General features: G+C 39.1%; 2 protein-coding genes and 2 non-coding genes across 6 annotated transcripts; 1 reads left to right on the top strand and 3 right to left on the bottom strand.

Annotated features, from left to right (window-relative positions):
* The first annotated feature begins 2,373 nt into the window (after nucleotides 1-2,373).
* fkbpl (FK506 binding protein like) lies at nucleotides 2,374-6,166 on the top strand. 2 transcript variants are annotated; one of them, XM_004070718.4, is made up of 4 exons: nucleotides 2,374-2,494; nucleotides 3,045-3,191; nucleotides 3,299-3,579; nucleotides 5,319-6,166. In XM_004070718.4, exons 2-4 carry the CDS (start codon nucleotides 3,047-3,049, stop codon nucleotides 5,979-5,981), a joined length of 1,089 nt encoding a protein of 362 aa, XP_004070766.1. In that variant the 5' UTR covers nucleotides 2,374-2,494; nucleotides 3,045-3,046; the 3' UTR covers nucleotides 5,982-6,166. The 2 variants fall into 2 exon arrangements, with proteins under 2 accessions (XP_004070766.1, XP_020560339.1); XM_020704680.2 differs by having other exon boundaries at nucleotides 2,454-2,494; nucleotides 3,045-3,579.
* A 15-nt stretch (nucleotides 6,167-6,181) lies between these two features.
* On the bottom strand, nucleotides 6,182-6,254 carry trnaf-gaa. Its single transcript has one exon. It is a non-coding gene; the product is annotated as a tRNA-Phe (tRNA).
* Nucleotides 6,255-8,706: 2,452 nt separating this feature from the next.
* On the bottom strand, nucleotides 8,707-10,836 carry ebp (emopamil binding protein (sterol isomerase)). 2 transcript variants are annotated; one of them, XM_004070476.4, is made up of 5 exons: nucleotides 10,709-10,836; nucleotides 10,268-10,570; nucleotides 10,144-10,180; nucleotides 9,218-9,348; nucleotides 8,707-9,132 (listed from the first exon to the last, which is right to left on the bottom strand). In XM_004070476.4, exons 2-5 carry the CDS (start codon nucleotides 10,566-10,568, stop codon nucleotides 8,912-8,914), a joined length of 690 nt encoding a protein of 229 aa, XP_004070524.1. In that variant the 5' UTR covers nucleotides 10,569-10,570; nucleotides 10,709-10,836; the 3' UTR covers nucleotides 8,707-8,911. The 2 variants fall into 2 exon arrangements, with proteins under 2 accessions (XP_004070524.1, XP_011475427.1); XM_011477125.3 differs by having other exon boundaries at nucleotides 10,669-10,802.
* Nucleotides 10,837-11,178: 342 nt separating this feature from the next.
* trnah-gug lies at nucleotides 11,179-11,250 on the bottom strand. The gene has a single exon. It is a non-coding gene; the product is annotated as a tRNA-His (tRNA).
* Nucleotides 11,251-12,126: the final 876 nt, after the last annotated feature.

A 12,126-nucleotide genomic window follows, 5' to 3' on the forward strand; every position in this document is an offset into this window, starting at 1 on the left:
CCCCTCCTTGGTACCCCCACTTAATCTGTCAGGAGGCTTTTATATTATGATGACTGATGACCTTGAGATGTCTGTGGAAGTTGAAGTGTACAACACTTTGTCTCTGTACCCTTTAAAACCCTGATCTGGATAGACAGTTTGAAAACAAAATTGACGAACTGCATTTGAGGCTGAACTGTGTCAAGTCACGTTCAGAGGACTGTTCAGGATGTACCCCGCCTTCACCGGACAGAAGCTGGGTAGGCCCCAGCATCCCTGTGACGTGGAGAGGAATGAGCATGGATGGATAAATGTTCAGAGCAGCAGGTCTTAAGGAAGCTGCATCTGTGTGCTTTGTCCCACAAGGACATGACAACAAAATACAAACCCGCCCCCTATCGGTGAAAAATGAACATTACAATATCTATAGCCATATTAAGGTGATTTCTTTTTTGGAACCCAAAACTTCTCAAACGTTTAGTTCAATTAGAAATAAATATAATTTGATTTTGATCAATCAATTAATCAATTAATCAATCAATCATTTAATCAAATAAAACATATTTTTATGTTTGCTGAATGAAGGATTGCAGATGATGAGGACTTTTTTCTACAATAGTTGCTTAAGGGAACTAAGTGTAGTTGATGCTTGAAAACATGCTCTACGTTACTCTAATGTGTCTTTGACAGTCATCTGATGGGTAGGTTACCAAGTGGGGATCCTGACAAATTTCAGCTCAAAATAGGCCCAGGGAACACGTTAACAGCAAACACCAAAGCCTCTCAACACTTTTTTTTTTAAATTAAACTGACTTGGTAGTTATCACTTACATTGGTACATATTCAGTCATTCCAAATGTATAGCTCAAACCTTTTCCAGGATGCAAACATCACAAAATGAGGAATCTTTGAATTGTATTGACTTCAGACAAACCTTATTTCCCACCTTTTGCCTAAAATTACGCAACATATATATATATGATGGAGAGTTACTCTTTCTGTAAAACACTATTGGGGGGGTTAGGCAAAAAACAAAAACAGTACTTTATGTGCTTCAGTGATGTCAAGTATCGCTGTTGTGCTCTGTCAGGTCACATAAATGAGCAGAGAGTGACACCTAGTGGATTTGCCAAATCTTAACAGTCTCACAGCTAATACTACATTTTCTCTTCTCTTTTTAAAAGCTCTTTTTAAGCATTTTCCTGCTTTTTGTTTTACTTTATTAATTCAATTGAACTCATGTGATGATTCTGCTGTGGATCTGAATCAGGTCTCTGATGTACAGTGGGGCCAGCCCATCCAGCTGGGACCTGTTGAGTTTGAGAAACAGAGAAAGTACATCACTATTTAACCTTTGTGCTATCTTAGATGACCCCATCCTTGCATTGACGTGTTCTCCCTACCATGACAAAGGTGGATGAAGGTGGAAAGATTTCATGTAATCCATGGACACCAGTGAAGATCACAAATCATTGAAGAAAAAAGGTTCAGCGCACTGTCTAGTGGGTCTAGATGACCCAACTCCCAATGTTAAAGTGCCTAGGAAAGCACAAGGGTTAAACATAAGTAAAGGTGAGACATTGAGACACTGAGTAAAACACCCCAAGTCACACAAGCCTTAGCAGGTATACTCCGGAACATTCTTGTATTAGGTGTATAACTTAAGAAAATAAAATATAAACATTTTAATCTATCCATTTGCCACCACAAAGTCAAAGCTCTAAGAAGGTGCAAGATTGGGGGTTATGTAATCCACTTTTTGGTTCCTGATCCAAACTTTAACCTAGGTGTGAAAATGCTTTGTATTGATTGAGGACTGGTGCACAACATTTATTGCTTACGTGCAGACAGACTGTTCCTGTCTGTGTATTCTTCTTAAGCTTTGGAGATAAACAATCTGACTTTAACAGCTCAGAGAAATTCAAAGACCTAAAAATAAAAGTTTTAGGAAATAGGTTTACACACACAGATAAAGGTTGCTTCCGCAGATATATTTTTCATCAGTTATAAATTGTCTAAAGGACCTCCAGCACTTGAAAACACTTTAACCTAAAGTACACACATCATAAGCCAATACCTTACAACACATATATTGCTCTATGAAGCACATTTATGGCCACCGTAGTTAGTGGATGAATATAAAGCCTAATGAAAGTAGAACATTGTAGTTGGCGTTTTGTAGAAGTCAAGTGTAATCAAAGAATAGATTAAAAATGAATAAAGCTTCCTCCAGAAAAACGTGATCCCACTGCATATTTTTTGCAGTAATTTAGAAATAACTTAAAGGTAGGTGATCTTACATCCAGTGCTTCTGATTTCAGACATAGCAGAGATGCTTAATCTCCGACAAACACAAAAACATGTAGTTTCACTTATATCCTGTAGAGGACGCTAACAAACTTCATGCAGTGAGAAAACGACCATTGTCTGGCCCATAAAGAAGAAATCTGGCAGCCGCTCGAACAGACGGCAACAAACTACTCTGTTATTTTGCAATATTTGTGGTTGACTAACGGTATGTAAAGAAATTACAGATGTAAACGCTTGTGTTTTTACCCAGATTGCTTGTTATGAAACGTGTGACAGTTACCTTCGAAATAATTTATGCTACCGCTGATATCGCTGATATACGGTTAGCTGCACCACCAGAGACAAACGACGTAAAACTGGAGGGCCATTAGCGTAATGGTACTTCACTTTACGACAAAAATGATACATTTACGACAGATGACACCTATACATGTTTCACTCCTATATACCGACAACATACATTTTAAACAGGTTGTCCATGGATTTTCTTTATTATTTGGGTTTGTTATCCCCCCCCCCCCCACCACCACCACTAAAACTTGGAGTGCTTCATGATTAATTGTGTATAAGATTGAATGGTAATGCAGACACAATAAACATGCATTGTGTTTTAGGCATTTAATTAAACACTCGATCACAGATCTGCACCTTGACCAAAATAGGTTGAATTTCCATCTAGATTTTGATATGTAAGTAGACAAAAAATAAAGCATTTAAATGAAAATGATATCCTTATCTGATGTTTTTTTTTCCAGTAATGCAAACACAAAAAGGAAAAAGTGGTCATGAAGCCCCCGATGTCTCCTCCTGGGTTTCTGTGTGTCCAAAAGGCCTCTGCATGGTGGAACGAAGAAGAACACAGGAAAGTGGCCCCAAACTTCTTCCTAAATCTGCAGACCAATGTATGATACAATTTGTTAATGAACAAAATGTTTTATCCTCATTTTTTATTTGCTGTGTGTTATAAACTTACTCTTACTCGTTTTTTTACATTCTTTTTTCCCTTTAGCATGTTCTGTTGATTACTGCCCAAAGCTGGGCTCACTTTGCCAAGTCAGAGTGCAACTTCAATCTAACGGTGATGAAGCAGAGGAGTCGGTGTCTGAACAAAGGCTGGATGAGTTGCCAGGCACCGATTTGAAAGAATTTGTGGACAAACCATTTCTCAGAAACCAAGATTCCCTTTTGCAGATTCCGCTGGGTGAATGGACGGTACTGAAGCTTGGGGAAGGTCAATGTGACATCATAGAATCATGTTTGGAGGGAATGAAGGCTGGAGAGACCTGTCAGGTAAAAATAACTAAAGTCCTTGTTTTTCCTGCCTATTCCTTTGTGTTTACCAAGCACTTAGCTTCCAATTCAGATTTAAGCTTTTATTATTATACTACTTTTATAAGCCTAATTGTATGTTTAATTCATATTCAATCATTTGAATAGCCTCTTCCAGTTTTTTTTCTTGTTAAGGTCTTACACCACTTCTGATTTGGGAATTTAATGACTGACTCTTCTGCAAAAAAACAGGTGGACCATATCATAATTATTTCTTTAAAAAGATAAAAAGGAAAGCATCAACAAATTATCAGCCAAACTTGCCTCAAAATTCAGAATTGTTGGACCATTTTAAAGTTGTGAACTTTTTATAAAAATCTACTGCTGCTTTGGAAACACAAACACAAATTTACAATAATGCTTCATCTCAGGTGCACTCAAGCCTTCAGTCACATTAAGTATTTTATTTTATGGTCATTTGTCTGCTGCTATGTGTAAGAACGACTGAGTTTTAGGGCCACCAAAAAAAAAGTAAAATTACGAGATTCTAAATCGTAAATTAACGAGAATAAAACTTGTAATTTTACGAGATTAGAGTGGAAGTGAGCATACAGAGCAGCAAGTGAACGCCACGCAGACAGATAAATACCGTGTTTTCCGGACTATAAGTCGCTCCGAAGTATAAGTCGCACCAGCCCAAAAATGCATTAAGTAGAAAAAAACACAGATAAGTCGCACTGGACTATAAGTCGCATTTTGACGGGAAATTTATTTGACAAAATCTGAGACCAAGATATAACTTTCACAACCTCATATGACACAATCATGGCAGACTGTTTATCTCATATTTTCACAGTAATACTTTCTCATACTTATTTATTTATTCCTTTCATGAAGCATCATTGGCCAACTAATACTCTGTTTTCATCCTGTATTTGTAGAAACAGTTGTCATTTTTATTGCATTTCTGAATCTATGAAATCATTGGAAAATAGAATATTGTGTTTTTAACGTTCAATATCTTACCGTAAAAAAGGTTTGCTGATTCTCTGAGTCACTTAACATACTCTTAACACTTAACATACCTCATCCATCAAATTGACCCAGGAACATCATCTCTGTTCCTCACAGATGAACATAACAGGAGGGTTAACAATGGATTTATTTCAATTTATTTCTGATATAATTCGCTGTGGAGTATAAGTTGCACCCCTTGCCAAACTATGGAAAAAAAGGCGACTTATAGTCCGGAAAATACGGTAAGCAGTTTTTGCTTGCCCAAGGCTGCAAGTGTGTCCCGGATGTCAATGTCAGCACGGAACAGTCATCACTCTGATGTTCTGGTAAAACCAAGGCCATGTCAGCTAGACGTGGTTATGAAAACACGATTAAGGCTGATTGTAATTCATCTATATTTTAACGCTCTTACACATGCAAGTCCAATAACTGTGATGGTTGTTAAATGAGATTGTTCGACTATTTGGAGATTTTGATGACTATCTCCGAACTGTTACATGTGACCAGAATGCCGTTGTGGTTTTTGGGATATGCCACATGAGAGTACATTATAATGACAGTGTAAAAACACTGTTTCATAATTACTCTGACCTCATTAAAATAAAACTAACGTAATTCAGATTTTTTGCCGTAATAGCCCTTAATGTTGTGTAAACATCTGATAAACTGAGGGTAGATCTTTTTAAGAAAAAAATGTATTTGCTATGTTGTTGTTATTTCTTTATTTTTTCTGTTCTGTACAGATCCAACTTACTCATGTCAGGAGTGGGTCAGTCTCTGTTGACCAGCCTACTGATGGAAATCTTTCAGAAACCTTTTTATGTGCCACTGTCAAGCTCAAAGCTTTCACACCAGGGAAGGAATCCTGGGAAATGCCTGTCAGTGAAAAATGGCAATGGGTAAAGTCACATAAAGAGCGAGGAGGCGGAAGATTCCGAAATGGGGATTTGTGGGGAGCTTCAGACAGCTACAGCCGAGCCCTCAAATTGCTCATTCCTCTATATGGCATTATTGGTGCGGCTGAGACAAACGGAAGTGAACTGGAGGAGGAGAAAGACACAAACACTGTGGATGAAATCCCTTCAGCTGATGAAATCAAGATCATCAAAGCAGAGCTTCACTCAAATTTAGCTCTGTGCCAGCTGAAACTGAACCAGCCAAAGCTGGCAAAGGCCAGTGCTGCTAAAGCCACTCAGATTGACCCTGGTGCTGCTAAAGCCTGGTATCGTCTGGGACAGGCGTGTGAGGACTTGAATGAGTTGGAGGAAGCCAAGAAGGCTTTTAAGAAACTACTGGAAGTACAACCAGACCTACCTGCTGCTCAGAAGGCTCTGAAAGGTGTAATACGAAAGGAGAGGGAGAGGAATGCACAGTTGGGTTTAAGACTCAGTAAAATGTTCAGCTAAGGCTGCAATTGTTTTTCTTGTCGTGATTCACACTACCTTTTCAGGTTTTATATAAAAGCCTTGAATTTGCCTTGTGATGTGCCCAAATGCCATTAAAACAATTGTTAGCACTTTTATTTAGTGATCGTTAGATTTAATCATCGATGTGTGTTTAAAATACTGTAAATTAAAAAAAAAAAAAAAAAGCAGCAGCAGCAAAATGCCGAAACCCGGGATCGAACCAGGGACCTTTAGATCTTCAGTCTAACGCTCTCCCAACTGAGCTATTTCGGCGTGATTGGATTGAGTGAAACTGTGGACAAATTCACACAAACGCATGTGTGGCTAACGATGTGGCTTTATGATTTATTTTTCTTTGTTGGCAGTTTTTTTTTAACTCCTACGCCGTGTTTGCATTTGTGTTTCTTGTGACAAGTTTTATGACATATTACCATTTTCTGGATATGACAACAATGCGTATTGCCTTTCTGCCTTTTGTCAGTCAATTGCCATTTTTGCAAAAGTTTTAGAATCTTTGAAAAGGGTCAAGGAATTGATTGGACTTTTAGAGTGATTCAAGATCATTTTGCAGATCCAATTTTTTTGTTTAAAGGATTCCTCCTCCTCTTTTTCTCTCTGGCCACGAAGACATTTTGTTCAGGTTGTTTTTTTTTAAGATATGCAATGTTCACATATTTTTCTTTATTCTGAAAGAAAAATAAAAACCCCAGGAGTAATTATAAACAGTGAAATAAAACACTGGGACTGAAAGAGTTAATCCAGGTTTGAGTGGGTTGGAGCTTTGCTGCAGAGCCAATAGGTCAGGAGGACTTTTTCTGGACTGCATCCCTCCAACATATTGTAACACTAGTCTGGCGAAGGGTTGGCGGTTCGATCCCCGCTCCCACCAGCCAAAATGTCGTTGTGTCCTTGGGCAACACACTTCACCCTCCTTGCCTCCAGTGTGGCTCCACTGGTGTGTGAATGTGCATAAATGTTCTCGGTGATGGTCAGAGGGGCCGTAGGCGCGAAATGGCAGCCACGCCTCTGTCAGTCTGCCCCAGGGCAGCTGTGGCTACAACCATAGCTTACATCATCACCAAGTATGAATGAGGAGTGAATGAATAATGGTTACAATGTAAGCGCTTTGAGTGTCATGAAAAGCGCAGATAAATCCAATTTTTCTTCTTTCTTCTTCTTAGTCTGGTCAACTAGCTCAGTGTTTTTCAACCAGTGTGTCACGGCACACGTGGAGATGGTCAGGTGTGCCGTGTGAAATTGCCCTGATTAACCCTTGTGCTATCCTAGGCCTAACATTGGGAGTTGAGTCATCTAGACCCACTAGACAGTGCGCTGAACCCTTTTTCTTCAATGATTTGTGGTCTTCACTGGTGTCCATGGATTACATGAATTCTCTCCACCTTTATCCACCTTTGTCATGGTAGGGAGAACACGTCAATGTAAGGGTGCGGTCATCTAAGATGGCACAAGGGTTAAAGAAATTTTGATAAGAATGACGGTACCGTGATTTAGCCGTAGACTCAGCTGTTTTCAGAAAAGTCCCGCCCCTTTAACTGTCTCCACCAATCATTCTTGGAGACTTAGTCACACGTCATCAGTCTGACCAATCAGAAGTGGGTAACCCTTGTGCTATCCTAGGAACTTTAAAGTAGTCACTTCCTTGTTTCGATTCTGCTCCCAAAGTTGCTTAGTTCCAACATAAAGACCAGCTAAATTCGTCTTTAGCGATGTAGCTTTCCGTGGGATCCGGTCTCAGACCGTGGAAAGAGTGAACAAAACAATGAAGCTCAGAGACGCGAGTCTGTCTGGCTCACGGCGGCTGTTTGCACTACATCTCCCATGAGGCATTGGGTTAAAGCGACAGCGTCTCAGCGCACAATGAGTCTTCCATTGACGTCTTGAAACCACAACAAACACACATCAGACAGCTTTTAAGTTTTCTAACTTAACTTTTATTACATCTTTTAGAAAAAACAGCCGCAACTGCCAGGTTTTTCTGCCACAATTATCACAGAAATGCATGTGAGATTGCGGAGAGACTGTAGATCAATACAGACTTTAAGTTTTTCCTTTTTTATGCTAATGTGCTACAGGATTTTTGATCAAGGATAGTGTCCCATCACGTGGCTCAAAAAAGGTTGAAAAACACTGAACTAGCTGACATTTAGCTCTTCACCAATTTACTAGTGACTTTCAGTATTTAAAAATAAATACTGAAAAAGCTTGCCATAGAAGGTCGGACGTGGACCACAGACATGACGGAGGTAATGTAAACATTCTGATTGATTAATGAACTCTCTTTTTTGTGTCAACCCACCGCAACAGAGCAACCCCACAGACGGGCCAGTAGAAATCAGCCCGTAGTCCGACTTTGTTACGCTAGACGAAACGTGTTGGAGCGATATGGCTACCATAGTCAGAAGCCTCACAGAGTGATACATATAGTGTCTTTCAGAAGTTTGGGAATGGGATAGATGAAGTTTGAGTTAGTTTAGTCAACTTTTTATTACTTTCCTTTTACTTTACAGTAACTTTTTTAAATGAAAGATTTTATTTTCCTAAACCAGTGCGCCACAATTGAGGGGTAAAAAGCCACATGTGGCAACAGAACCACAGGATGCAGACCCATGGTTTAAACCAAAAATTTACAAAGTGCTATATCTTGTTTATTACATTTTGATGTTATTTTTCTTTTTCTTTTTGTCTTATCAAACACAAAACCAAATAAATTGTAGATCACTTTTATTTTATTATCATAAAACTGATTTATAAAAAAGTACAAAACGTTATGTTTTCAGTTTTGCAACCATTGTTGTATTTTTGCTTAAACCTTCACGAGAAAGGTCTTCTGATTAATGACATAAAGACAATTAAGAATCGAGGTCTTCAGACGGTGTCCTTCAGTCATTGTCTCCTCAGAATGACATAGATCACTTCTTTTTACTTTTGTGGCTCTTGATGCCATCTGTGTGTATCTGAGCAGCAGATAGCTGTCTCCATGCATCCACAATAAGTATTAGCGGTATGACAATCCACAGAAAATTCATGAACACAAAGTAGAACCAGAAGTAGATTGGATGTCCCAACTCGCTGTGGGCGTAGCCGTCTCTGTGTTCTGTGAAGAAATAAAGTACGGCCCCATACAGCTGACCTGGAACCAGATTGAGAGAAAATCCATGTTAAAATACGATTAGACAACGTTATTTAAAATGTAATTTGTGGTCTTAAAGTCTTACCTAATGAAATGATGAGCTGCAGAATAAATCTGTACGGCTTATTTGTTAGAAAAGAGTATACAGCCCAAAAGCTGAACGGACCCCACAAACAAGCAGTCACAGTCTCCATGCAGACAGTGAAGTTATCAGCTCTAGATTAAAAACAAAAAAAGATGAGTCCGAATTTTAAAAGCATTCCCAGGATTTTGAATTATGATTATGTTGTTTTTAGCCAGAGTGGACGTTCACATCTTAAGTCTATCAAATGTTCCTCTGGAAAAAAAGACACGTTAAATATTTGAATAAAAGAACTTATGTACAAATTTTTAGTTGATGATTATTCTCTAACGAAAACAAAACACTAATAATAACTAAAAGTGTTGTCTGGTAATACAGAAATAGTTTGTGTTTTTAACAAAAGATGGATTTCTAAACTTTTTTATGAACATGGTCATTACCTTTTTTTAAAGAAATTAACTGTTCAAATCATCATGTTTTTGTTTTTTGTCAAGATCAAAACTAGTGATAGCGATAATATCACTAGTGATAATAAAATAATTACTTTCAGGCGTTTTTTTTAAACAATATAATGCATTGGAAAACGTGCATATATTGAAATATCTGCAACGTGTTGCATTATTGTGTGTGTTCTTACAGATCAGTGTGTTGTTCTTGTGAGTCATTTCAAAGAGGTACAATAACATGGAGCAACAAGTGAGTGTGTGTTTGGGTTGGCTGAGGTCAGTGAGAGCAGTTGCTAGAAATTCCCAGCGGACTTGAATACAGCAATAGCGAGCTCTATTGATAAAAGGACAAAAGTGCGGAAATTCCAAGCAGCCACTGAATGCACCTCATGCTATGTGACTGCTAAGTCTGCTCAATAAAGTCAGAATTAAATGTTTGTGAAGGGTTTAAATAAAGTTGTATCAAAATGTAAGTGTACTCACATTACATATCTGCTGTCTCCTTTTGAATACTCTTTCCCTTAAAAAAAGAAAGAAAACAGACTAAATTCAGTTTTCAACTCCCCCAATAATGCAACCACCTTTGCTTTGGACTGTCGTTACTTACACAGCTGTGACAAGAAGCTCTGGTCTGCAGGTAGAATGTCGTAATAAAGGGAGAACCAGCCCTCAATTACACCATGGATGAAACCACACACAGCAAACCAGCAGATAGCCAGTCGCCTCCAAGTTCCGAGCCTGCCCGTGGCCCCGGTGATCAGCCAGGTGACGAGCAGAAACACCCCCGACACCGAGAAAAGGAAAGCCAGAATCTCGGACATGGAGCGGTCATTGGCCACATAGTTAGGAATCAGAAGGTCGCGCGGCCAGTAAGGATGAAGACCCCCGTGTGCTGAGGAAACGCCCATTTCTGTTTCAAAGTAAAATGAGGGCGATATGCAAAAGAAATCAAACTAATAAAAAGAACAAGCCAGTAATTGACAGACTTCACTTTATACGCTATTTTACCAGATGTTATAAACCCCGTGCTTCGGTATCGCAGTCTAACCTGATTTCCCTTTTTTGTTGAAATAAAAGTTGGTGGCAACAGCCTCATGCTGCGCTTGCAGGTAAACTCAAACACGGAACTCCAAAGGTTTAAGGATGGTCATTTGTGATGACAAACACCAATCAAATATCAGCATTTGTAAGACCAGACGCACACAAGATCTGCCGGTTCCATTGATTGGCTATGTCGCTCGGAACATGGACTTTAACTACCAATGATCTCTCTCCCCCCTTCGTGACCGAGGTATTTATTTCGGCCAATGTTTGTGGTGCTTTAGTTGAAGGTAAACTGATAAATAAAGTAAATTGCCGTCTTACAAGACTTTTGATTTGCTCTCTAAAAGTTGAATATCTCACATTGACATTTTTCTTTTCTTGCTTGTTTGATTAACATAAAAGGCAGCGCTGATTTCAATGCAATTATAAAACTAAAACAAAAATGTTTCCCAAGCCGTGCCAGGGTTTTAACCCTGCCGTGACCCGGATTCGAACCGGGGTTGCTGCGGCCACAACGCAGAGTACTAACCACTATACGATCACGGCGAGCTACTGGGAAAGCTGTCTTCCGAAGAAACATTTTGTGGTATTAACTACGGACGGATAGATTTCTGCGTATCTTTTACACGGTGGCAATGACAGTTACCCTTTGTCAAACATACGACGAATACAAGATATGCAATCTGCTTTGGCAGTTGTTCATGACCTCGTATTGTATTGTCTAAAAAAGTAAAAAGTTCAATTTTATGGATGAAAGGAATTATGCGCGTATAATTTATGCCAAACGTGCTATTTTAACTACACTATGATTTCTATGATATAAAGGACTGGGCCATACCATGTAAGGCCTTAGGTTAACAGGAGGGTTTTGAACTTCATTCCAGAATCAACTGGGAGCCAGCTAGTGAAGTGAAACTAATACAGGAGTGATGTGATCTCCTCTGCTAGTTCCTGCTAACAATCTACTAGCTGCTGCTCGTAACAAGGTGGAGACTTAAGGAACTCTTAGGACACGCTGCTAACAAAGAGTTACAGTAATCCAGCCTAGACGTAACAAACACATGGGTGAGTTTTTCAGCATCACTCTTAAGTATATTTCTGATCTTAGCAATATTCCACAGGTGAAAAAATGCAGTTCTACACGCCTGAGATATGTGAGCCTTAAATGATAAATCCTGGTAAAATAAAACCCCAAGGTTTCTAACTGTGGAATCGGGGGCTATACTTACGCCATCCAGGGAGACTATCTGAGAAGACAGAGCATATCTGAGGTTTTTAGGACCTAGTTTAACCCTTGTGCTATCTTAGACGACCCCACCCTTACATTGATTGACGTGTAATTCCTACCATCATGACAAAGGTGGATGAAGGTGGAAAGATTTCATGTAATCCATGGACACCAGTAAAGATCACAAATCATTG

This window comes from Oryzias latipes, chromosome 7, assembly GCF_002234675.1.
Source record: "Oryzias latipes chromosome 7, ASM223467v1".
Taxonomy (NCBI): domain Eukaryota; kingdom Metazoa; phylum Chordata; class Actinopteri; order Beloniformes; family Adrianichthyidae; genus Oryzias; species Oryzias latipes.